At 40.6% G+C, this 27,117-nt stretch overlaps 2 protein-coding genes across 6 annotated transcripts in view; both read right to left on the bottom strand.

Annotated features, from left to right (window-relative positions):
- Window positions 1-1,863: 1,863 nt before the first annotated feature.
- THUMPD2 (THUMP domain containing 2) lies at window positions 1,864-11,119 on the bottom strand. The gene is made up of 10 exons (XM_032184805.1): window positions 11,027-11,119; window positions 10,552-10,684; window positions 8,960-9,375; window positions 7,684-7,761; window positions 7,150-7,202; window positions 6,760-6,847; window positions 6,155-6,226; window positions 5,406-5,520; window positions 4,207-4,324; window positions 1,864-2,669 (listed from the first exon to the last, which is right to left on the bottom strand). The coding sequence occupies exons 1-10, from the start codon at window positions 11,117-11,119 to the stop codon at window positions 2,354-2,356; spliced, it is 1,482 nt and encodes a 493-aa protein (XP_032040696.1). The 3' UTR covers window positions 1,864-2,353.
- Window positions 11,120-15,003: 3,884 nt separating this feature from the next.
- GPCPD1 (glycerophosphocholine phosphodiesterase 1) overlaps window positions 15,004-27,117 on the bottom strand; it is a 42,675-nt gene continuing 30,561 nt past the window's right edge. For 4 of the 5 annotated variants that reach the window (XM_032185573.1, XM_032185575.1, XM_032185576.1 and 1 more), the window contains exons 13-20: window positions 26,815-26,892; window positions 26,004-26,043; window positions 25,176-25,237; window positions 23,757-23,822; window positions 23,051-23,187; window positions 21,808-21,943; window positions 21,344-21,504; window positions 15,004-15,752 (exon numbers count right to left, since the gene is read on the bottom strand). In XM_032185573.1, the coding sequence (XP_032041464.1) occupies window positions 15,548-15,752; window positions 21,344-21,504; window positions 21,808-21,943; window positions 23,051-23,187; window positions 23,757-23,822; window positions 25,176-25,237; window positions 26,004-26,043; window positions 26,815-26,892 (885 nt within the window). In that variant the 3' untranslated portion in view covers window positions 15,004-15,547. Of the gene's footprint in view, window positions 15,753-18,425; window positions 18,542-21,343; window positions 21,505-21,807; window positions 21,944-23,050; window positions 23,188-23,756; window positions 23,823-25,175; window positions 25,238-26,003; window positions 26,044-26,814; window positions 26,893-27,117 lie in introns of those variants that run through there. The other variant, XM_032185577.1, reaches the window with a different exon arrangement.

Here is a 27,117-nt window from a genome sequence, read left to right as displayed (position 1 = left end):
TACAGCCTGGCGCTTACACCAAGTGAAGCAGCAGGAAGTCAGAGCCCCCGAAAACCTCTCTGTCTGGGCAAAGAAGCCTCTCGCAGCAACAGAGAGGCAGTGGGTGCTAGAAGAGGAGCAGCCTTGCATTTTCCAGTGCTTAAGAGAAGTGACATGCAAGTTACCTGATGAGATCACCACGCTAATCTGTCAGGCATCATTCAAGCTGACAGTGCAAGTCCTCATAATTAAGGGACTTCGGTGCTACATTGATGCATCTGTCACAACTCATCCCAAACTGCTATCCCTCTGCCACCACCTAAGAGCCAGCGTTGTCCTGGATACACAGCATCCACACATTTGTTGCTGAAGAGGTGTTTCACACCTACTGGGCACAGGAAAGAGCTGGCTGGAAACCCAGAAGGTCCCTCGGGCTGCCTCGCAGGGGGCACAGGCTGTCAGGAACTGAGCAGATGCTGCTGAAGGAGCTGAGCATTCAGAGTAGCAGTCAGGTTGGGTAGTACAAGATGAAAACAAAAAGCAGTAATAGGGGTGAATATTGTAAGCACAGGGTTTGGAAGTGAAGAAGGGAAAAGTGAGAGAAGGAAAGGTTGCTTGAAGAGCAAACGGGTGGGAGAGGAAAGAAGAGGAAGTGAAAGAGAAGAGTGGTAGAACAGAGAGCATCAGCTTAATGCAAGAACCATCAATTAAACGATACCAGAAAAAGTCAGTGGAAATTAGGAGAAGAAACAGAGCCATATAAAGGAGACTAACACCCAAATAGGTCAGAAAATTGGTCTGAGAGCAATCCAGATGCCAGGAAGCAATGACAAGACAAACCAGCGTCAGCACTAAGCACAGCTTTGGAGCTGGTCTTGCCCATGTCTCTGTGCCTGGCCATGCCGCTGAGCACAGAGCAGTTTCTCAGCAAACACTGTGAGGTTCTGCTAGAGCCAGGTGTTACCTGCTTGCATGTTTGTCTTGTCATAAGCAGAGTGCAGAAATACACTCTCAAAATGGTTTATGCATCTAACATAACACCGAGAAGGTTTAACAAAAAAATTTTGTTTCCACCTTGGGTGAAGAGCACAAATATCTATGAGTGATGCTGAACTGGGGGTGGCTGTCATGGTAGAAGGCAGAACCTCCACCCAGAGGGGCCACAGCCAACTTGGGAAGCAGAACCTCACAGCGTTCGAGGAGGAGATGAGCAGAGCTCATCACAGGTAACATAACCCCACGCGTTCAGCCAGGCTGGGAGGTTCGAGCCGAGACAAGACACGAGCTGCACAAGCAGCTCTCAACAGCAGTGAGATTTACTCTCCTAAAGTGCAATTAACCATGAAAAGTCAGGTTTTTTCCCTTTCCCAGCCAATGTAGCAGAAGAAGAAGAAGAAAAAAAAACACAGAAAACCCAGACAGACACTTCTAATTGTATCTCCATACTCACAGCAGAGGAACACAATGCATGAGTCCATCCCAGCTTGCCAAGTTGCAAGTGCTCATCCAAAATACCATCTGAAAGCAATTTACAATAATTCTCTACAGAAATACTTCACTGTCAGCTCAGCAACCCTGGGAAAGCTTTGAATTAGACTATCACCCCCAAAATACCTTTAGCATAGACTGAAAGAATTAAGACCTCTCCCTTTTCAGGAAAATTTTTCCATATGATTCTCCGCAGACAGAAGTCAACTCTAATTGTTCACTGTGCAAGTTTTTCCTTCTGCTACACTGTGCCCTTCAAGCAGCACTAGCAAGCAAGGAAAAGCATTGTTTTCATAGAAAGAAGTCTTCACACTAAAAAGCTAAAGCTCACTCGACTGACACATGCTAACTCCACCAGGAATTAATACAAAAATAATTTATTGTTCACTCAAAAAATATCTGAATAGCGACATTTCAGATTGATCACAAACTACCTTTAAAGTGATACAAGACTGCAAGAGACATAGGAAAGCCCTCCGTCAGGTCCTCAAGAAGAGTTGGAGACTTGTTCACAAGTGCTTCTGAAAAACATTGCTGAAGGTGAAAAACCATTTACATGGAATATTACATGTAATATTTGCAGTACGGCAAGTCAAGTCTTTTTCTCCTGAATAAACTCCTCATGATATTAGGAGGCTTTGCCTAAGCAAGGATTTGAGGACTCTTCCTCGTGACACTATTTTATGTTAAAAACGTTTGAAGCTCGAGCTGGTGTCTTCCACCTCTCCTAAAAACTGAAGAGAAAAGCAACAGCGTAGTTCACACGAAGTGAGGTGAGCCAACAAATGGCACAGGGTTTGGATCAGCAGGGTTCCACCAGTTCACTGCAACGCTGCTTTCAAGTATATCAGGACTCAGGTACACCTTAGGCAGTGCACCTAAGTGACTAATTCCCAGCAGCAGAGACCTTCCTGTATTTGTATATGAAAGCGACCGTCTTGCCAAGGCTAACTTCATAGACGCCATCCAGCACCAGCGACCCAAAACGTGGCTGTCTGCTGCTGAGAAAGGCTTCTTCAACACCTTTCACCACGGAGGAAGAATTCCCGTCACTACTCGAGGTCTCCACAGCGGTCGTTTCCCCTGCACCATCAGAACTGGTGTTAGGAGATTGGTTTTCACCACTCTTGGTAATGCTGTCCATGCGCTTATGGAGATCTTGACTCAAGAGCAACACAACGGTCCCTCCAACACGAAGTACTCTGGCAATTGCAGGAAAAAAAAAATAAAGGTTAGGTGTTCGTCCTGCCTGGATTCATTTATCTGTGCACAACTTGACAACAGCGATACTTCAGGTGCCAACTGCACGCAGGATCACACCTGAGCATGTTAAATGCTCAACTCAGTAAGCTACATTCCCAAAGGGAATTTAAATTCCCCATCTTTATACCTCTTGCTGATTGGGAAAAATGGGCCCTTTATTGACTTCCAAACATTTCTGACCTCAGGAGTTCTCTATTTGTTGAGCACTGAGGATGGACTCAGCTTTTTTGCTTTTCATGTTGTACCAAGGAACCAGGGGCACAACCAGCTTCAAAACCCATTTTTGAGCCGCACAATGAGGAGCAAGCCCTGAGCCTCCACCAGCACGCACAGGAACAGCTTCCCATCACAGCAAAAGAGAGCTTTTCACATTGGTAAGGCAATTCTGACACTGGCCTTTCCCTTCGAAAGCTTTAAAAGGTCCGTCCTTTCCACGCTGCACTGATCCTTGAAGTCTCTCAAACACAGGAAACCAAGGAAAGTTCACCATTGTGTGTAACTCGGTTTTTCTTAGCACAGGAGGAAACGCTACACTTGGCTTTGAGAGGGGAAAAAAAAGACTATCCTGGCTGTGCTCACAGCAAGTGCATCGAACGGCCTTACTGGTGGGAGTCTCGTGATAATGATCCCTGCCTCACCTCCACCTTCCCAAGGAGATATTTTGCTTAGGACGACCCAACAGAATAAATGAGACCAGAAAATAAGAATGTCAAACAAAGCCAAGAGGAGGGATGGTCAGCGTAAGATTACCCTGCCATTCTGGGGAGCTATGTAACCTCCTTCACCATCTCCTTGCCACATTCCTGCCCTGAGTGTGATCAACACCCACTGAAGTCCGGTCCTGCAGAAAAGGTTTGTTTTCAGCAAAGGAATTAAAGAAGGAGACGGATAGTTTTTGAAGCACCCGTTAGAGGCAGCCTGCTATTAGCTTGGTTTCACTCCGCCACAAAATGACAGAGTGAGATATGAAAGGAGACATCTAAAAGATGACCAGGTGGCTAGCTGGATTATTGCAGGACACTGCCAGAAAGGAAAATGCCTTTCACCATTTTCCCGTCTGAGATCCCTCCTGCCAAGGCAGGCTGGTAAAAGCTTGGTTGTGCACCCAAAATGAAAGCCTGTGATTTTACACAGACCTCAACTGAGGAAGGATTATTGCTTTATTTGCCTATCTACGCCTTCAGCTTGGCTAGGTTACCCTCTTCTCTTTCTTCTTTCTCTCACCAGCGTGCTGTGGAAAGAATATTTCTGAGTGTGGTTCAGCCAACAAGCTCATTCCTTGCTGGCTTGCACTCCCATCAGCTCGCGAGACAAGTCACAACAGCCACTAACCGACGAGTGAAGGACTCAGACTTTACAGCCTGCACAGCATCAGATTACAGAGCTGGAGAGTGTTTCGAATAAAGCAAACCTGGAGCTGACTGAACGCTCGAGATCACAAACCATCGTTACGTTCACATCAAAGGCCGCGCGTACCTCTCCATCTCCTGGAGAGTATCTGGCAGGAATCGGACGTCTTTCGTGATCTTGAACTTCTTCCCGAATGGAATATCCGAAACCACGGCGTCAAAGCTTTCTGAAGGCAACGGCAACGCTGCGGAACAAAGGGAGGTCTTGACATCTATCTGAAAATCCAACAGCAGCCATCACATCCTTCACCTTACCAAAGCACCTGCCAGCTCTTTCACAGGTTGCACACCCAGATTCACAGCTCCTCCTCTGTTTGTCCTCACCAACACCACCACAAAGCTACCAACCCAATGCAGACTGGGTACAGACAAACCCTTAAGAGCATAGTTCAGCTTGTGATGTTCCCTGTTACTGGTGCTGTGCTCGCCCCAACAGCAAGAATCTCCTAGCAGGGCACTGCACGGTTCCAAGCTGCTGCTTCTCAGCACAAGTAAACCTTCACAAGCAAAACGCAACCGAAGAGCTGAGCTCGCAAGCGTTTTGCTTAGCACAGATGTTCAAACCAACACACATTAATGGCAAGGAGCCACATGTTAAATTCCCCTCCACCCCCTCTTTTTTCCCCAAGAATCTACTTAACTTTCAGCCAGAATCACTTGGATTCCGTTGGAACTCGTGTCTTTGAAGTATTTCCGCGACGTTGCTGCGTCCTGGGAGTATTTTGTGTTTTGACCACGGCACAGCAGTGCACCCTGGTGGTGGTGAAGATCAGCCACGCACCAGGCTGGCTTGGCCCCAGTAAAACCAGCACGTGAAAGGAAAAGATCGCGGGGTTTTCATCCCTCAGGATGCTCAGAACTTGACTGGATAAGGTGAGCCACCTGAACCCCACTTCAGGGTTAGCCCTGCTCCAAGCAGATTAACAAACCCAAGACCTCCAGCAGTCCTTCCCAACCTAAACCCTGCTGTGATTCTATGCCAGCCTTACTCGACCTGGCTGGAGATGCTTCTTGGACCATTTTGTGGTTGCAAATTTAACATCAAGACAGAGTTACTGCCCAAGCCTGAAAATTGTTGTTTTCATTGTCTTATGCCGAGCTTATTCTTGCCAAAGTTCAGAAGGGGAGAGAACAAAATTACTCAGTCACCAGCCAGCTATTTATTTAGAGTTAGCTCTATTACAGACCACCTCAGGAGTACCTACGCTACCCGTATAACCACAGAAGACTTGAAACATGCCTCACTTTGAAAGCTTACAGGCTTACCTTTCACAGAAGCTTTAAGTAACTCAATCTTATCCACCAAACCTGCAGTCTTAATATTCACACCTGCACCCTCTAATTGTGAATCACTTATATCTGTGCCCCAGTAGCAGGCTTCCTGGTCAGAGAAAAAGAAAAAAATAGTTAAACACATGTATTAATTTAATAAAACCTTCACAAAATTGCCTCGTTGCACAGCTCTTTTAAGACAAACCACTTGCTTTGAGATCTACTGCTATTACACTGAGCAATCCATAGATTAAGACAACAGAGCAATGGGAAATTTCATGCTATCTTCACTCCTTTCGTGTTCTGGGCTACTCAAGACACCTTTATTTCACAGAAACATTGAGGCTATGTCCTCACAGAAGATCCCAGCTATCTACAAACAGCCTCGCTGCCTAATAGTTTTCTAATACTAGCGATTCACTGTACTGCCACACTGACACCTCCACTTCCAGGATAAGCACGGGCATTTTAAAAGAAATCCCAAGGTTGCCTCACACAAACCCCGCAGTATCGATACAGGGCTCCCAGCACCCACTCACACAGGTACATAGGACTTTTATTTTACATTCCTGTGGAGCAATGTCTGAACTAAAGCACTTTTAACAACTGTCTATCAAGATCATTTTGGTTTCAGCATTCCACTAATGGACATTATTATAACTGTGGCACAGATTGATGTTTTTTCTTGGCACAACTGCAAGAAATCTTGGCAAGCTCCTACCTGTTATGACTGTGATACTTACGGGCCACTCTGTGGCAGCTTCCAGCAGAATTGTTCCCAGCCCACACATGGGATCTAGCACAAAGTCACCCGCCTACAAAAAGAAAGGGGTTACTGCATCCCAAACAAGATAGACTCCTCCCTCAACACAAAGCAAACTCAGTCACAGACTGATCACCTGCCCAGTCCCACTGAATCCAGTGCAGGTAAAAAGAGTCACTCACTTTGGTATCAGGCCATACTTGGAGATGATATATTAAAGAAGTATGACAATATCACAAAAAAGCATAAATGGCTTTATTAGACTGCAGACAGACACTGGTATCAAACTAACCTGTGGAAAACATCGCACTGGCTTCTGTTTTTACAAGCCCAAACAAGCTTCAACATCTGGACAGTGACAAAACTGCAATTTTACCATGTATCTGTACAAAAAGTAATAGCTATCCTTAGAAGGCCCTTGGACTAAAGAAGATATGAGGTTGAACACCAGGTGACAGCGCACTCTAACCACACAAGTATTTCCAGCTCTGTCCATGTGGATTAAAGCATGAAGAATTAAAATCACCACACTGCTTCAAAGGACTCACTCAGGACTCTCCACCTTTGCCATGAACATTCACTTACACTGATTTCAGCCAGAGATGCCATGGCCCACGCAATTGTTGACCGCAGTCCTGCTGTTTTGATATACTCTCTGTTTGCCAATGGAAGACTGTAGACAGCAAAAACAATGTAAGATAATGGTACAACAACATAGAAAACTCTATGTAATATAAAATACCCAAAGAACTGAACTTCCCAGATCTGTAAATAATCAGAAACCACAGCCTGCTTTTAGCCACTCACTGCAAAGTCTGGAATATGTGCTAAGGTTAACTTCAGACAGACCACAAGACGAATGCAACAGTCCAGTGAATATTAATCCAGAAGATAAATACAGTGGAGAGCAAGACTATTTAGGAATTATGCCTGTTCTGGTACTTCCAAAACAGACCTGGTGATGAGAATGCCTACCTGAAAAGAGGAATCCCCACAGCTGAGTGAATGTCGTTAAGATGTACAAAGATCTGAAAGAGGGAAAAAATAACATTAGAATCTCTCAGCTTGAGATGACAGTAGCTTAAGCTCATTTAAACGAGACAGAGAAGATATTTCTATGAACTTCTGGTCATACGATTTAAGAACAAAAATACACGCTCTACAGATTTATGATTATTTGGAAGAAATCACACTTGATAATCTGAATGCAAGTTTAAAGATGATTTAAGATTTGAACTAGGAAGGGATTTGTCAGTGGGGGATCCATCCACAAGCACTTAAACTTCTCCAGGAAGCATTTTCTTGATATTTTTAACTATAAAACCATTTACTCTAAGCAGAAGATTGTTCACTGTATCCTCGCACTCATTTTTTTTTTTTTTTTTCCTAGAAAAAGTAGTGACATTAAGGAGTGTTTTATGTGGAAGGCAGACACATATAAATAAATAAATAAATTTTGGGATAATTCTGGAAGTAACAACAGGCCACCTGGCAGACAGGTGCCACTACCTCTAGATCGGGGTTCCGCAGATCAGCTCGCCATCTAAACTGCTTCATGAGCGCTATGCCAATCGCTCTTCCGATCTCCTGTGAAGGGAAAGACCACAAACAGGCAATAAAAATAAATGAATTAAGAAAACTACAGATCACATCCTTGATTACACAACCCTTCTAACTACCTTGGGAAAGAAAGACTCTTTCTTTATTGCTAGAGAACAATTTATACAAAGACCAGAAGAGGTGAACCAGGACAGAGTGATAGAAACATAGCAAACACACCTCAGGATAACATGACTATTGCTCACCTGGAGTGTGGGAGGCTGAAGTTCAAGTCCTACCCAAGGTAAAACAAACAGCTGTAGTCATTTTATAACTATGTATCGCATGCTAAGTATTTCTGATGGCTGTAAATTAGATCACCCAAAGGAAAACCTGTCAATGCGTAACTGCAACTCTCTCAGCTTTAACGTTTTATCACCTCTGGGAAGTTGTACCTTCAGCATAAGAATTCAAAGGCACAGCACCAATTTAAACAAACACTGGTGTTGGCAGGCTCATGTGTCCCATCTTCTCAAGATACCAGCTTTAATAGAGAGGAAAAAAAAAATCTAACTCTTGTTATTTTCAACTTAGAAACCTAAATAAACTGCAGCTACACATTTCTTCCCATTTCTTCATGGTAAAAATACAATGCAGATGAGAACAGTGTTGGATAGAAAGGGTCTCTAGAGATCTCTACACCACCTCTCTCAGAATGGTTGGGGCTCTTCAAGGCTGAGTGCTGACAGCCCAAGGACCAAGATTTACCCTCCAGGATGTGTCCCAGGGCTGCACCACCCTTCTGGGTAGTTCTTCATGATACCCAAAAGAGCGTCCTTCCAAGCTGCAGATTCTGGCTTTTGCCCCTTGTTACGCTGTCTGCCTCAACTGAGAGGAGCGTGGCTTCGCTGTCCTTGCTACGGCCCTTCAAGTAGCTGCAAACTAATCACAGCTTGCTCTTCAGACTCTCAACCACTCTTATTATTATATTCTTATTAAAAGACATTGATTTGAAAAACTATTCAGGGTAATCATGCCTTAAGATTAATAACAGCGCTTGTATTTCCACTTGCTTAATGTAAATGCAGGTTTTATGATTTTTTCAAAATTTTTTTTGAAAATACAGAAAAAGTTTAGACCAGTTTGTTATTCCAAAACATACAAAATAAATATTAAATTGCAAATAAACCACACGCCTCCTTTCACTTTCACTAAATTCTTTGAAAACACAGATGCATTAGCATACCTGTGAAGTAAGTATTTTGGCAATTGCTCCACTACAGCGACAAGAAACTCGGAAGCTGAAGCCGTGCTTCTCATTCTCAACAGGTTTCTCTCCACTGCTTTTGGAAGATTCTTCTAAAGAAGCCTCGGTTTCAGGTTGGCCTTCCTCATCGCTCTTCCTGTCTGGTACCACACCGTTCTCTTCAGCTCCTGCTTGACATTCCTCAGACACAATCTCTCTTACTTGCTCTGTTTTCTGTCTTTTAGTTACAACATCCATCTCTTCTTCTGATTTCCTCTTGCAAGGTGATGGGTTTTCCTGAGAGACACCATCTTTTTTCCCCTCGCAACCACGGAGGTTTTTCCAAGCAGCGATAACATCCAGCCAATCTTTTGGTTCCTCAATGACAAGACTTCTGATTTCATGCAGCATTTTCCCTGGAAGAAAACGCTAGTTTCAGGTTAAGTAGTTCAATCTCAGCATTTGATGTTCCCACAGAACGAGAACATCTGTCAGAGACTTGGTTTAGATCTCGGTAACGTGTGAATCCAGGAACTGCAGGAGCATACATTACAGACACAGCCAAGCTCTCAACACCCACAAACCCTATCAGTTGAAGACCCACACATCCATCTGATTACAAGCTTTGCAGAACCAAGAATAACTTTTGCAGGGCTTGAATTCTGCAGAAGTTCAGCAGCTCTAGAAAACCAGACTGCCTCAGAGTCACTCCCAGGGATGGAGCACCAGCCCACCATATCGTCCTCCTCTCGGTCCAGGAAAACACTTGGTCCAGGATTAGAGATCCAGGACACTTTCCAGGATTGACAGACATGAACAGGAATCACTTTGATTCAGCTCAGAATAAAAGTCACAAGTTTATTCTTTTATTAATTACTCTGCCTTCAATCCTACAAAGCCTCTGATGCACACCTGAACTTACACCTACCTGTAGGTTGTCCTGTTGACTTAGCTATGACAAGAGCAGCAGGAAAATACAGAGGCCAATTCATATAAAAAAAGTCTTGACTCTGGTCAAGGAAAAACACTTAACTATTTCTATTTCTCGTTTTAAATTTCATAATCATAATTAAATTTGATCCTTAGAGTCCAAGGCCTCTTGTAATCTTTCAAATAAAATCCTACCCCCATACAAGCATCAATCCCTCTTACTCGAAATTCTTATTTCAACACTGATAGAGAACATGATGCAAGTATTTGAAATTCACAAGAAATCTGCATGCTGAACGGTTAGGTGATGCAGAGTACGTATAAATCCACATCACCTAAAAAAAAAATAATAACTCACTGTTAAAACACATACAAGGGGTGCAGAATCAGACTTCAGTTTTGTTAATTTTTTTGGTGTGGGAGCAGTGTTATACACATATACGTATGCACTATGCCAGCAGAATGTCAGCTGGTAAGATGAACTTAAAACATTTCTAAGTTGTTTTCAGCACAGAAAAACATATTTAAAAGCCCAGTTGGGTAAAAAACAACAAAAAGAAAAACAGAAACCACAACTTCAGAGTTGATTCTTCTCAGTTAGAGCCACGGGTGATGAAATCGATCAAGTGTTAATTTAACATGGGGAACAGGCTGCGCAGTACCTTTATGTCCTGACACGGGCAGCGGGCCATGTTTCTTGATCAGCAAAAACAGCCTCTCTCCAGACTTGATTTTCTTCAGTTCGCTCGGCTCCGCGTCAGCGGTGAAGAAGACTTTCCCCGCAACATAGTCCACCTTAAGGAAAAAGGGAAAAAAAAAATAAGTATTTTCTGTGAGCACTCCAGCAGCTCAACAGCACCACCGCGTGCCCTGCCTCGCCTTCGCACCGGGAAGAGCCGGGCAAGGCACAGCTCACCGGGGGTGGCGAGGGGACGGAGATGTCGGTCAGCCCAGCCCTCAGAGCGCGATATCGTGAAATAAAGCCTTTTAGTGCCTTTACAAGCCGACGCCTCCCTGGTGTCCTGTCATGATTTTACTCCTTAGCATCTCCTTGACGCACACAGCGCGAAATATTTAATTTTACCGCACGATATATAAAACAACACGGACTCGCAGCGAACGAGGACCGCTTCTCACCTCGGTGGCTCCGAGCCGCGCTCGCAGCTCCCGGGCCAGGAAGGGCTCGAGGCCGCGTCCCGCCGTGCAGAAGAACCGCCCGCCCGCCGCCATCTTGGCCCGCCCCCGCCGCCATTTCGGGCCGCCCCCGCCCAGGGGGCCGGCTGAAGGGCCGGCAGCACGAGCCCGGGGAGGGAAGAAGTACTTAAAAAAAAAAAAAAAAAAAAAAAAAGCGGATTTGGTTCAAGTTTCTATTCCGGCGCTGTTGAGGCGTCACAGCGAGCGGAACGGTTTTTCACGTCAACGGGATCGTAAACGCCGGGTTCTTGGAAGCTGGTGTGACCCTCGTGCCACCAGGGCACAGCACTGGAGCATCGTCTCCTTTTTAATTCTTGCCTCAGCGAGATCATCAAATGTGAGACGATCAAATGTGAGATGATCAAATGAAAAACGATTAAACGTTCCAATGCAGCTATTGCTCCATGTACTTCAGCATAAGACTGTATGATCTCTTCAGCCCAGGCCGATGACAAGTGGGAGAATTACAGCAGCATTCCTCCTCCTGCAGATAATAGCTACACCCACATCACTTAGGAAGAAAATTGTGGGTGACTCTGCACCCACAGTTCAGGAAAAAACAGCAAGATGTCAGTTCAGGCCCAGCACCAACAACCTTACACGCTGCAGTGTCTATGACCCCACATCTCTGCAGTCCAAAAGCACCAAAACCACCCAAATATTGCTGTAGAAGTGAGCAGGATCAGCAAGAACAGACTTCATGCCACCAGTGATTAAAATGCTACTGAAAGTTTAAAATGCTATTGAAAGTCCTTGGGCTGTGCCTGTCCAAAGCAAGAGGGATGTAGTACAGGGCTGGAACCAAACCCTGATCTGCTGCTTTCACTTTCAGGGGGCTGTTTAGTCTAAATAAAATAAATCAAAAGGAAAAGTATAAGTCTGTCCACAAGAGGACAGCAGGAACATGGTCTCTATGTCCAGGGGGTAACCTAGGAAATCACAGCCTTGAAGTGCAGCAAGGGGGATTCAGGTTAAAAATCAGGAAAATTTCAGAGCACTAGGGAAGATCAAACGAAGAGGGTTTGGCATCTCCAATACAGCTGCTTTTAAAGTGGGCCAGGCAAACCCATTATGAGTGGTAATGTAAGGAGATGGACTCAACTTTTTGTCTGTTCTATTTGTCTTATGTTATTTTATATTATGCCAATGAATATTTCTGTCCATTTGTTAAATCAGCAGCCAGAAATCAAGCCAAGCCCCTGACTCTCACATGGAAAATGCTACAAAACAGGTGCTCACAAGACAAGCAAGCAGAGAGTTTTGCTTCTGTCAGCTGAAATACTGAGCCTGGTCCAAAATAAACGTCACATTACCTGCTTACACACGTACCCATACAAAACAAACAGGAACTGCGTGAGAGGTCGCTGTTTTGTTGGCATCTGGGTACAAACACCAAAGGACAAGGGAATGTATATGCTGTCATTTCCAGAAGCACCTGCAATAGTTCATCTGGGGGACAGCGGTTTGAAATACAAAGATCAGTCAATGGAAAGGCAAATACAGGGGATCTGCACACAGGGGGAGCACTAATACATTGGTCAGCAGCAGGTAACACAACCGCATCATTAGCTGCTGGGTAAGCCACTGTCCCAAGGACAAATCTGCTCTCTGCTACTGTAGCAGAGGTTTAGAAGGACAAATCCTGTCCTCCTGGCCAGGAGGGAAGTTGGCTGTCAAGGTGGGTGCACTTCACTCCTCCCGCACATCTAACACATGTTAACTCCCTTCCCCAGACCTGTCCTTGTCTCAACCTTACCAGAAGTTTGTCACAGCAATTAAATATCTTGTTATCCAAGCACTCACATGCAAGAAACTTCTTCTCTCCCAACTACTCACTCTGTCATATCAGCAATTTTGTCATCATTCCCCCTTCTCTTTTATTTAAGGGGAACAGAACCCAAGTAACACAGCTGTCAGAGCTGATGTAGTCCTGCCTTTGAGGCCAAAAGACAGGAAACTCCAAAAGTAAGAGTGAAATTCTCTCATCTACCAGTTTAGAGAGTTTAGGATTAATTTAAAAAGAAATTTTCTTTTTAAAAACGTAGCAGTCCTTTTGCTGGAACAACAAGAAGCTATGCTCCAGCAAGCACTCAAAATACAGCCAGATCCTAACCAGCCAGAGGTTAACACATTCCTGCACAAAATCCAGACTTCAAAACGCTTGCTGCTTAATTCCTTTCCCTCCGTCTGAAGGGAGGGAGTTTCCTTTATTTTATTTAATTTCTCCCTAGCTGTGCTCTTGGCCACCAGAGGAACAGCAAACACCATCAGAGCACACTGCAGCACCATCCCAGCAATGGCCTGCGTGAATGTGACCCCAGGGGTCAAGGCCAGCACTTGTGGAAGCAGAGAGCAAGTTCAGTTATTGGAATAGTGGGTGGCGAGCATGTTTTTGTCTGAAGGTGGTTGTCCACACTCAAACACCCTGGAAAACAGAGGTGCTCCTAACAAAGCCACTGTCTTTTTACCTGTTTTTGTTTTGATACCTGTAAACTGCAGGACAGTGAAAAAGGATTAAGCTTTTGGAGAACTGGGAAGCATAAAACAAAAATCAGGCTGATTTACACTCTGCCTGGAAAGGCTGCTGGTAGTGTTCCAGTGAGCCATACACTTACCTTAGTGACCTGCTACCATGCAGGAAAAGAGCAGCTGCCGCAGCCACTTTGTTGGGAAAGCCCTCAAAACCCTTCAAAAGAGGTTCCCAGGGTACACAAATTATAAACAACTAAGAATTAATCTCACACATTGACAAGTGGGGAATCTGGACTTGCTCTATCCGGTAACAGCTGCAGGCGATCATTGTTGATGTCAAGAATCAGGTTCAGAGCTCCTTCCTTCCCTCCTTCCCAAAAACACAGCTCACACACTTCAAAACTTTTTTTTTTTTTTTTTTTTTTTTTTTATTAAAAGACAGCTTCCAGATAGCTAATCATGACTGTGCTGTTTGTGCAGGACAAACCTTAAATACTAAAATGTACAAGGCAAATTGAAACAAGCTGTTTGTTCCAAACTGCTCAGTGGTGCAGGCTCAAGCATGTATCTGTAATGGCTTTACTCTTTGTACAATCAGTTCTATGTAGCAATGACTGTATATAAAGAATATAGTACACACTATTGTTTTCATTGTCAATTTACAAGAGAAAAAAAATAAATATTTTTCATTCTTATTATACATTAACACTTCAGTAGAAAGTTACAGCTGTTGTGTTGGCATGACCTGCAACTTCAGGAGGAAAAAGGACATGCATGTATCTATTAAGGATTCTAAACTATAACTTCAGAATAAATTACAAAGGATAGGGATCAGCCAACAGCATACAGATTATCTGAATTCAGTACAGTTGTAATTCCTGCTCTGAAAAAAAAATAAAAATCAAATCTTGCAAAATACAAAAGCTAGTGGCTTATGTTATGTAAGAAAGACAAACCATGAATGGTATAGCCTTTTTTTTTTCCCAAATGTTTGTGAATAACAGGCTTGTGGTTTTAGGCAAAGAAGGTTAAGTAGTTTAGTTAGTCCTTGCACCCTTCACACATAACTAGCACCGTAAAGATGCAAGGACCTCAGCAAACACCTAAATTTCATGCTTAAAAACTAAAGCATGCATTTTCTAGAGTTTGTGCATGGTACATATTTTGTTTATTAAGGTTACTGTGCAAAAAAGATTCTCAACCACTGACAGGTGTTTCTGTAATTGTTAATATTAAAATTATGAGCAACATTCCTGAAGTTTAGCAGGCTTGTGTGAGACTAATGAAAAATGCTCATAGTTGTGGTTCACCCCTCACTACTAAACACAGACACTGTACCACTCAGTTGGCAAATCAGAAAACAATGGCAGCAGCCTAAATGTCCATGAAGGGGGAAAAATGAGTTAATATGCACTGCAATTTACTTAAAGGTGTAGAGTTTTTTTTTGTTTTTTTTTTTTTTTTTTTAAATGGCACAAAGCTTTATACAGGTGGATCTATCAGTGCAAATACATATATAGATAGAGGTACCGATTTATTCGGGCTAGATCTAACTTTATGTACCTTACCATCACTCTTAATTTCCTGTTGTCACGTACAGGCTGATGAGCTGTACTATTGAAGTAAAATCAAAATCAAAACTTTTTTTTTTTTAAAGCATTTTCACCAACAGGTCATTGTAATTTCTGTACAATTTAGTTTAGCTTCCACTCCTTAGAGTGCTTATTTTTAAAAAACACACTTAGTGTTAATACTAAATTTACTGCTTCAAAATTTGAGACTTGATTATGGGAAACTTAAAACTGCATATGTAAACTGCAACAACTATAACTGGCTGAATATTTTAACATTGAAACTTTAGCAAGTATTGTCAGGAAGGAGGAACACAGTTATTGCTGTTTGGGGTACTTAGAGAAACAAACAGTCAAGGCATGGAGAGCACTGTTCCAATGGTCGAAGTTAAACAGATAAAAAACAGCATTCTGCCTAGAATCAGTCCTTTTGCATTTGAACACTCTGCAAGTTATCTACAGTTTTCTCTTCCAGGCAACTATGATGACATTTACATGGAGATATGGATTTGAAGTGGCTAACTGTGGGACACACGCAGCTTTTCAACTCTGGTAATTCCTTCTTTAGACGCTCCAGTTGTTCTACTTGGAATATATTTGGTTGTTCGGGATTCGAGTCATATATCCTGAATAAATGAGAAAAGAAGAGACAGACTTATCAGTATAACCTGACAGTTCACAATACAACTAAATGAAGCTACTCATCTTTTTTTTTTTCTCCTAATGAAGTCACATACCAGCAAGTCTACAAAAACAAGATGTTTGAGGTTAGCACCTTACGTTTTGTCTCTAATCTTGCAATATAAAATGGTATGTCTTCTGCACAATGGTTGATTTATGGTTGTTTAAAATTACTATTACAATGTTAGGTGAAGAGTAAAAAACAAAACCTGATTTTTATTCATACCTAATGCAAATTCAACTCCTTACACCATGTAAATAGCACATCCTCTTTACTTGGAGCAAATGGCACTTCATGGTGGAAGAAAAACCTTGGTCTACTTTGGTACAAACTTATTGCAGCCAAAATAAAAAGAACACATTCTAATCATCATCATTACTTCTAATATCAGTATGTTACAAATACCCCAAACATAAACTCTGGCAAATTTCTTCAGTCCAGTTCCCTTTGCTTTCAGATACTGCAGGTCTCCAGGTTTATCTCCTTCCAAGGAAACTCCTGGAAGGAATTACTGTGGCTTCTGCCTCACCATCTTATGAATATTCACACTGCCTCTCATCTATGATTCCTTCAAGCAAGTAGCGTATTTCTATTGAATCAATCTTTTTCTTTCACTCAGTAATTTCAACCTATGTCCAAACACAGTGGCATGACCAAAACAGAATGCCACGTGCCTTTAAACTCAGCAAGACACATTCTCAACTGTTGGGAAGCCCAAGACAAGAATAACACACTGCTCAAGGAGTGATACAGTAAATCAGCTTGGAAACAATTCTACAGGACTTACAGATGTTGATCAAGTCCCTTACAGTAAGACCAAAGATAGCAAGCTGTCCAATTTTAAGGTACATGAACCGAAGGCACAGAGTTCAATTACTTGCACAGCACCTACAGCCTGATAAAGGACTACAATATGAACCCAAATTGCCTGATAGAAACTATCCGCAATACAACCTTCTTCCCATGATGCAGGTAAGACCTTTGCTTTCTTTAGTTAACCTAGCTCATCAATTCTTTTATGCTTTCAAGACATAGCACTGAAGCTAGGAGCCAGGATTTTGGTTTGTTTGTTTCTGTTGTTAATATAGCAACAGCCTTTATGAACTCCTGTTTTTAAGCCCTTCCCATCAGATAGACGATGGAAAAACAAAGGCATGTTTCCAGGCCCCTTGGCTCTGGAAACATGGCTAGGCATGTTGCTAGGCAGCTTCTAGCAGGCATTCTATTAGTTCTTTGCTAAGGCAAGCAGAAATTCTGTAATTCTTGCTTTATATTCATTTCTTTTCAATGAAGATTGCAGAAGCCAGCCTTCCAAGCTGCTTTCAGACTGTTTGCTGGGACATCTGCTACAACATGCGTAGTGCTTCTTTATGCTGAAGGCAGAGAAGACCATTTGAAGCCCAACTACTCCTACACCCCACAATTTCATGTTCCCACTTTTTGTTTGGGTCCCTTATTCTACACCTTCAGCTGGCAGAAAGAGCAATGCTCCAGGATCTCTCTTACCAATTATTTCAAAATCAAAAAATCAAAACCACAGTCAGTCACGCGGAAATACTGTTTTCATGCAAGAGAACTGTACCCAATGACACAGATTTAATCAGTCACAGCTTTAAGAAGATTTTGAAATGCTTTTGCATTTATTGCCAACAAAATTTGCATTAGTTTTGGAAAATTACTGATACAGCACAAAGCTTTTGTCTGGAACCTGCAAACTCAATGTGAAGCCATAAGGAAAAGCAGTATTTAGAGGGGAGACAAACACACTGAAAACACTCATGGAAAAGCTTTTGGCAGAAGTGTTTCAGGATTACTGGCTTACTAATTTTCATGCAGCTGTATGTATTATTCAACAAGCAGAACTCAGATCATGTAGAGAGAATTAAAAAAAAAAAAAAAAAGATGATAATGCCAAGCCAAGTTAGCACCCACTCCCTCTCCACATTGGTGTTTAATCTCTAACCAACTCTTTATAGGAGCTTAACTCAGTAAGAACAGTCGTAAGTAAATTCAAACAGAGAAGTGTCTTCTGGACCATTTACAAAATTTATCCAGGAGAAAAATGCCAGCTAATTCCCCTTCAAAATCCTGTTTAAAAACTTGTCTTTTTTTTTTTTTTTTTTGCCAATCCAGAGAATTTGTCTATACTAGGTTCAAGTTTCTTCTTTCAATAAATCTGAACACCAGACTAATAAAGAGTTTTTACCATGAGATTTAACTTTCCATGTTAACAGAAGATGCACAGATGTGCCTTTAATGTACTTCTTTAGATTAGGGCCCAAATAGGAGCCTGGATATTGAGGCAGAGGTGTCACCTTTTCTATAGGTTGTCTTTTACACAAGTAGTTTTGATATTTTAAGTGTCGAGATAAACGCTCACTGAGCATAGGAAAAGAGCAGAATACTGTCCTGGAAACTGCACTAGACCATACATTTCGCTTACTGACTTTGGCTATGTCTCATAATTTGCAGCCCAAGTGGAGAAAGGATGGTAAAAAAAAAAATACTTCCCCCTGCACCAGTGAGCTGGTTCTTTTAACAGCAGTGGCATTGTTAAGCTTCTCCGATTCAGCCTTGCAGCTTTTCCTCCATGCAAAACAAAGTCAGACCCTCCCTACCTGTATTTTTTTTTTCCCCGACACTTGGTATCAGCAACTTTTGGTATTCAGCACAGAGCTTTTCTCCCATCTTCGCGAGTGGCTACATTCATTTTGCTCATCGTTACATGGATAACTAAGTTCAGAAAAATAGCTTACAGAAATCATCTCTACCCAGACAGTTCATAATATTTGACACAATTACCAGATGCTACCCACAGCAACAACCCAGGGCCATATCCAAACAACCTAAAGCTCACCTAAAGATTTTAATCCATGTGTTCACTTCCTAACATTGTCACAATTAACACTTACGAAGATGATTTAAGTAAAGCTCTAGTGAACAGCAACACAAAACACCAGGCACAGGACAGTGTCCACGTGCTGCAACTTTCAGAAGAGTCATGTTCCTTCTAAGGGTTCTGTGTTAAGCTTGAACTTAATTCTATCATTAAGCTTAGAAAATTATTAAGGATCATAAAGGAGCATTCCAATATTTCTTTTTGCCTACAGAAAAAGTTAGTGGTGTTCAGAAACTATAGAGTTAACCAGCCTGCAATAGTTATGCTGAAAAAAGTGACCGTTTGCTACTCAGTCACACTGAGTGAAGAGAAAAAAAAATACACTGTTGAACTACCGTGTTTTTTTTTTTTTTTTTTAAATAACAGCTTTGTAATTGATATTATTTTTGTGTTCCTCTCATAGTGGGAAGATGTAAACAAGGTGGAAGAAATATGGGGAGAAGTGGATCAGAGAAGTCACAAGTAGTTAAGAATCTAGATGATCCGTACAGTACAGGGAGGTGAAAGATTTTTTTTTTGTTTAACTTCACCAGGAAACTCAGCATATAACCAGTTCCAATGAATTGGTTAGTCATCAGAATGTGAGGTAAAACATGTTTGGTTATCATGCTGCAACTTAAACCCGCTAAGCAGTACAAAAGAGAAGACATGATGAATGACACTTTGCGGGCTTGCAGCCCTGGCATAAATGCAGCATTATTTCAGTAGCATTGAGAAATTACATATCCAAGCAGGGGAAGCAGTACCAAGACAGAAATAAGGCTATCACACATTTTACTGTCTTACCATGCTAGTGCTTATCTATTACACCGCAATTAATTAACAACTCTGAAAAGACTGGATTAGTAATCATCAGAAGCACAGACATTTCCAGAAGAACCCTTTAAGCAGTGATAATTGATTAGAACCCCTCACCTGTCCACAGACCGATGATTTATCACTTCAAGCCATGCATGGCACAGAACCATGTTTGGTAACACCCCTGCACTAAGAACCAAATCTTGTGCACACCAGTCCAGAGATTCTTCCATCCACTAACGGGGCCTAAATTTTGAGAGGTCTAACAAGCAGCACTGCTGCAGCACAGCAGATGACTTGATGTTTCAGTGACTTAAATCTGAAGCTGCTCCCCAGTGCAAAAGTCTCGTTACTCCTTTTTACCATCCACGAGAAGAGGCAGACCTACTGCAGGACAAGGAGGAAGACCACTGGAAAGCCAGATAATCTCCACCCAGTCTGGAATGACTCAGGAGTCAAGAATGGATCAAAGGGAATTAGGTAACTTTTTGCAGGAGTCTAGGTGTCTAGAACTATAAAATGAAGTGTATTTGACTTTTTGCCTCTAGGCATATCAACCTGACTTTCATTTTTCACTTCGTAGAGAACAGAGCCCTTGACAATTACCTGATCTTCCTCGCCTTTTTTTGGTGCACCACATGCAAAGCAATGCTGTCGCTAAAGCATGAAGTTTGAAGGTTGGAGTCTTACACAGTTTGACATCTTCACTACACTTAGTGCTTTCCTAATTAGATATTCTTTGTAATTAAAGGTTCTGACTAATTTCAGCTTTCCAAGTTCAAGATTCTTCTTGTAGTAGTGAACTAAACACGTTTTTGTGCAACTATCTTCTGCTATTAATTTCATATCTTTTAAGATATAAGACCTGAAACTTCTGATTTTTGAAAGGACTTGAATTAAGTCCTTTGTTCAAAGACTTCATGCAGTATTCTGATGTCCACCTGAACTGCAGAAATACCTTAACCTCTGAAGTGATTATTTTTGGCAGTTTGCCCTGAGAGTCACTCTGAAGGTATTTTAATACAAAAAAATAGTAAAACTATACACAAATGCTCATTGCAGCTTTTCAGTACTTGAAGGGTAATTACAAAAAAGATGGAGAGCAACTCTCTGCTCAGTCACATAATGACAGGAAAAGGAGGAATGGTTTTAAACTAAGAGGAGAAATTTAGATTAAAGGTTAGGAGGAAATTCTTCACTCAGAGCGTGGTGATGCACTGGAGCAGGTTGCCCAGAGCAGCTGTGGATGCCCCATCCCTGGAGGTGTTCAAGGTCAGGCTGGATGGGGCCTTGGCCACCCTGTCTACAGCAGGGGGGTTTAAGTAGATGATCTTTAAGGGCCCTTCCAACCCAAGCCATTCTCTGATTCTACGAACTCTGAAACAGAACTGAACACAAGGCTGGGAAAAACTAAGTATAATTCATTTGTTTAAAAGTTGTGCTAACTACTTCCATCAATAAATGTAGAAAGCTGAAAATTGCAGTCAATTAAAATAATACTGTCCTCACCACACTGTAATACACGTTTGAAAAATTACTGCCAGAAATATTAATAGCGTACTAAATGTGTAGGCCATGCACTAGTTCTTTAGAGTTAAGTTTTATTTCCATTAGCCTCATTAGAAGCAGAAGTTATTCTGATTCATATACACAGCTAAAAGAATAGGAATTAGTGCATCTCTTTCTGCAACTGGTTTTATGGGCTTGTTGTGTTTGTAGTAGAAAAGAAAGGTACTCTGCACCCAGTCAATCATAAAGGAACGTGGAGCTTCACAGGACTCAGGATACAACCATTTATTGAACTTAAATATTCTACTTTTTCTTTTTCAAGCACATACCTGTCATATATTAGCCCATGAACACCATATTCTCTCAACTTCTTCCTGTTATCTGGGTCATTTGCATCATCTCCCCACGAGAAAATAACTAAGCCTTTAGATTTGGCTCTTTTAATGAATGATGGATTCCTCAGCAGGTCTTCAGAATGCACATTAACTCCCTGAAATATAAAACACTTCAATTAAAAAACTGTTTGAGAAGGTCTCACATTTTTATTGACACTTGTAGCTCCTTATAATAACTTCATATGATAACTTAGTACAATTGAAGAGTTGAGCCCTGTATTTTTTAAGCAACGTACTAAATAGAAATTTCAAGCAACCGACATAATATTGGTAGTTATTAACGTTAATGCATTTATGAGTTTGTTTGCAATTTTGGGTAAAAAATGATGGATTTACAACAATTAGTAATAATTCAATTTAATTTTATTACAGAGAAATACCAGAGCTTGTCAGCTTACCAGCAAGTTTTCAAACTGTGCAAAAGTAATGGCAATTGGAGTTGTACGAGATCTGAGATCCATAAGTTCTGGATAGAGCTTAGATTCTCCTTGGGTGAGAAATAACACCGGATACTTGTTTTGCTTGTGCCGGACCCTGTTATAAAAAACATTTGCAAGCAGGAAGTTTAATAGCAGTGAAATTCAATCTTACTGTTTGAGAATTACTCCCTTTGCTGCATGTGCATTTGAGGGGTGCAACAGGATCATACTGTATTTTCATAGCAAACTATGTGACAAACTTGCTCCAACAGTTTGGCATTGTCAGAGATTAAAACACAGTTAAAGGGAAGCTTGAGTTCATGTTCAACTCTAATCCACACCCACAAAATGTTTACATAAAATCCTTGAAAGCTATCCAAATCTGTAGATTTCTTAATAGAGCAAAACGAAAATACATGATAAGAATCCATTGTGTTTAATGTACGATACTTAACCTTATTAATGTAATTTTCAAGATGGATAATACCACTTAGGGGCATGAAATGACAGTAGATGGAAACACAGTTCTGGGATTAATGCGTTATATGCTTTCACGCTTGTTTTGTAATTCTTTTATCAGTACCTTGATTTGGTTTTGTCCTATTTATCCTTCCATGGTATTTCATCAGTCTCTCATCAAACGATGTTTCCACTAAGCTTTTCATTCTTAGTGCTCAATCACTTCTTGTTACAACATACTACAGCATCTTGTTAATTCACATATAGCCCAACTGTTTGCTTCCCAGTTATTTCCTATGCTTTTTCTGTGCTGCAATGTATTCGACATTCCACAAGAGGAATTCTTCTTACCAAAAAGAGCCACTGTAATTCAAAGCTATTTAATTTCCTGTTCTCTAAAAAAGGCAAATACACAGAAAAAAATCTAACCATTTTTTGTTTGTAAAAGGGGTGCTGTACCCCTTAAGTGTATCTGAAACAGACTTCGTGATACCATAAGAAATACTGACTTTTTTTTGCTGTTTTAAGACTGAAGCATTCAGAAAGGCACTTGACAAAAATATCTACTTTGACTTCATTTTCCTATTTGATTTTTGTCGCAGCTCAGATATCAAAGGGGTCTAATTCCTTGTTTCAATTCCCATCTATTTTTGTGTCCAAATTTTAGGTCTAACTGGAAATTCTTGTTAGTGAATAGTTGGGTATACTTATGTTGAAAGTAAATTTAATCAAATAAAAACCATATGGTTGCTCTTTAACTTACATTGTACAAATATCTGCATTAAAAGAAGAAAAAACAATTCTTCTTCTTCCAGCATTCATCAGAATTGTTTTTAGAATAATATCTAAAAAGAGGTTCATATCAAAGTAAGTTGACAAGTTACCATCCCACTGTCCATCCTATTAAAAAGAAAAGACAAGTGTCAGCCATTTTAATTGATGCTTACTAAAATTATTTTAACAAGCTACAATCTCTTTCAACTTCAGCAAAACAAGAACTGAGTTTACAAGTCTGAATCCAGAAGTCACTCCTTCAGTCTCCTGAATGCCAGCTACAGCTCTGCAGGACTGTCTTAGAAGAACAGCTGAATTCTAACAGCACGATTGACTGAAAAATTCAGTCTTCCCACCTAAGGGGAAAGCTGCTGTGAAGTCTTCTTTAATTTTTAAAATACAAAGGAAATCCATGAAAGAACATTAAAAAATGCAGAAAAAAAGCAGAGCTGCACTGTGAGCTAAGTCCTGCAAATACATCCCATTGCTTTAAGAGCATGCTTGTGTTATGTTCAGTTGCAAAAGCGGTGGCGATATACTCAGTTTTAAAGATAATGGGCCATAAAATAAAAGGGTCACACTAAAATAAAAATGCTTCTTTGTTTATAGCTCCTAAGAAACTGTCATATCAAATCGCAAGCCTTAGCCATGAACACAGCAAAGTATCAAAGTAAATCTCCTGTACATTCACTTACCCTTTGTTGGCAGATCCATTTTATTTCTATGTTGAAGCCAACGTCTTCAGAAACTGACTCCAGGACCTGCAAAGATTTCATTATGAAGAGACTCCACTGCTAACGGGGTCAACTAACTACTATTAGGGTAATTACTGGAAGAATACACTGGAATGTAACCCCAATGGTTGCATTCAACTAAATGTTGGTCAACAGTCAACTAAAACCAAACAAACCAAAAAACACAACACCAAAAAAACTTAATACATTTACTTTTTTTCTTCTTCAGTTTAAAGCTAAGAACCACATAAAGTTTCAATAAATTTTCTTTTCAAGATTTGATCAAGTACAAATGTAAGTCAATTCACCTTTAACACTTGAGATAAATGCCCCACTTATACTCCTGAAAAAAGTGTTCTATACTTCTCTAGAAAGCTTTTGTTTAATACAGAAAGTACTTTCAGTAACAATAGTCCTATGTATGAAATCCATGAGCTTACCATTATGATAAGAACAAAAAAGTGAAATGCTTGTAAAGAAAATTTGTAATTATACGGTGACTAAGTCAAAATGCAGAAGTAACAGCTAATTAAATAAAAAAAAATGCTAGATTCTTTAATCCTATGAATATGAAGGTACAGAGAAGAGTAACATTCCCTTTCTCACAGGAAGAAAGTGAACTTTGGAGAGCCAAAATGTGTATGAATTGAACCTCAATAGTTCAGTCCATTACACAGTTCTTTATTATATAAATAATTTATGTTAATTCTCACATAAGTATTAACTGGATACTAATAATCTTTATAGTTCAAATAGAAAGCAGAAAAAAAGCAAAAAAGTCCCTAAAAGACATGCTAAATGAGCAGTCTAGACATTAGGAAGAGAACATGAAGGGGAAACAACAATAGCAGTTCCAGAAACTATGCTGCAAATGGTATCAAGCTATTTGGACAGTAGTTTCTGGGAAAAACAAACCAATTCAAGCCAATAGTTTGCAAATAGTCACAAAGGGAAACATTTTAGATATTCACTTTTGTTTTCTTTATGTCTGGCTCTGCTACACGGCCAAGACTACACAATGAACTCCCAAGAGTCTTTCCCCAACACAAACCTTAAATTCAGCAAACAACTGTCAATGCATTGAAATGCAATGCCCAGATGGTCAGCCAGCTGCTAAACTGAGCATATCCTGAGCTACACAACTTGAGCTTCTGAATTAAGAGCCTTTGAAGGTATGGAAACTACTGATTTTATGTGCTGGTGAGGCTCCAGTGTGGGGAAAAACAAAACAAAACAAGATTTTCAGTTCCAACACTGATATTGGATGGTTAAAATAATAATTAAAAAAATTAATGTCCATTGCTACACGAGGAGCACAAAGTAAACTGCATGTTTGCATGTTGTATAATCATCATCTCTTGCTCTACATTCACTGCTTACTCTCTGCAGAGAAGGAAACGGCTGGGTCTCATAAGCAGAGTTTTCTTCTTCTTTAAAAGATGCTGAAAATAAATACAAAATATTGGATTAAAATAGATAGTAACACTCCTAATCCAGCAAGAATTAACTGGCTCAGAACTACAACACCTTTAAGAATGAAAAACTGAACCAGGTTTATCTTTTGATTGTTTAAAATTTCTCTCTAACACTGACATACTCCCGACAATGGTGTTGACAATTCCTGTTCTACCAGCAGGAAAATTTTTTGACGATATTTGTCAGAAGCAGCTTCTCCCATACCTCACTCTCTCAGTCACTGAATCACAGTCAGTAGAAGCAGCCATGCCTGTCAAGGTTTATTACTTTTTTATTTTCTCAGACAAGTAGGATGTGAGAGATGCTTTGCACCATTTTGACGTCCCCATGAAGGAGACGAATTACAGTCTGAGACTTGTAGCACAAATAAGATGCCGTATAACAGTTAACAAAGTTCTTGTCTGCAATTCTGCAGAGGTGCCAAAACAGCAGAGAAGCATAAAAAAGAAACACTACGGGCAATTACACTTTGAACACTCATCAATATATATTTAGCCATGCAAGCAACTTGAACCCTTCTGTCCCCTCTCTTCCAAGGGAGTAACTCCCATTCAGGTGTTTACTTCCCAGCAAAAAGCTCTACAGACAGCTTAAAACTAAAGTAACTAATTAAGCATTTATGCACTTTCAGGAAAAAGCCAAATACAATTAGAAAAAGTTACTGCAATTATTGACTATGTATCATTACATCGTAATAAATTAATCCCAAGACTCTTGCCAGCAAGTACGCACCATTGTGATCTTTAACTTTCAGGGCAGTCACATGAGCCAGCTAAAAAGCATCAAAATAATAAAATTAACAAGTGTTCCACCCACAGAGATCTTATTACAAGTACAACACAATTTCCTTCTGATTTTCTTTTTAAACTTTAATTATCATCATCTATTTATTTTAAGTTTAGAGGTTCATTTACAGACACAGTGGAATTAACTGGAAGAAACATCATTCTTGGTTAAGCCAGCTGCTTCCTTGACTGAGCACAGGTATCTTCTCAGCTTGGTCTTCAGTGGACCAGTCTTATCCCTGATCCCCTTTTATGTAGGCAGACAATTTCTATTTGGAAGACACAGTGATACCCAATTAAATTAAATTCAATTAGTTCTGGCCAGTTTGTCCAATCCAGACTGTTGAACCATGGACCCTTCCTAAACCCCTACATGCACCTCCAAGGAGGAAGCCAACATCATCTCGATCTCTCTTGTTAACAGGGAAATATAAGAACTATACAGACTTAGTGAATGGTATCTTTCTTCCACAGCATTGGCTTCGAATTAACCCTACAAACACTTTTTTTTAAACAGGAATGGTAGCATAATGAGGTGGATCTACGCAAGTTGTTTGGATGCTATTTCTAGAAAACCTTAGTAATGATATTTATTCAAGCTGTAATGATGGCACAAGAGTACTATGCTTGAAATTAACTACCTGTTCTACTTGTACTGCTTTTAAAGCTTGTGTTCTCCCACACAATGTGCAGTTACTCCAAAAATCAAAGCTACAAATCCCACACCCAGTGTATCAAACCAGAAAAAGTAACAATACCTTCAATAACTGCAGTTGATCAAATGTGAGCTCTTTGACTGCAATCTCAAACAACTCCAAAGGCTCTGTATCCAGTTTCTTTGAAGAGAAATAATAAACAATGAAGCATCATTGAAAAGTACTAAAAATTCATATACATTTTTAATATGTTAATATGAAAAGCAATTAAAATTCAATTCAATTCATAATTATTTATCCAATGTCTCTGAAGCTTATACAGAGACAAGTGTCCTGGTAAAACTGAGACAACCCTCCCCCCTTCAAGAATCTATTGCCAAAAAAAATACATAGCTATCAACATGG

Source organism: Aythya fuligula, chromosome 3, assembly GCF_009819795.1.
Source record: "Aythya fuligula isolate bAytFul2 chromosome 3, bAytFul2.pri, whole genome shotgun sequence".
NCBI classification, from domain to species: domain Eukaryota; kingdom Metazoa; phylum Chordata; class Aves; order Anseriformes; family Anatidae; genus Aythya; species Aythya fuligula.
Note: the sequence above shows the minus strand (reverse complement) of the source record. Positions and strands in the feature narration are given on the sequence as shown.

What these genes read in the sequence shown, in the direction of transcription:
- THUMPD2 (XM_032184805.1), bottom strand. Translation starts at nt 11,119, where the DNA reads ATGGCGGCGGGCGGGCGGTTCTTCTGCACGGCGGGACGCGGCCTCGAG. An exon ending in CGCGGCTCGGAGCCACCGAG is followed by an intron (nt 10,685 to 11,026) that starts GTGAGAAGCGGT and finishes TTTTTCCTTAAG; the next exon opens with GTGGACTATGTTGCGGGGAA. An exon ending in CCAAAATACTTACTTCACAG is followed by an intron (nt 7,762 to 8,959) that starts GTATGCTAATGC and finishes TTCCCTTCACAG; the next exon opens with GAGATCGGAAGAGCGATTGG.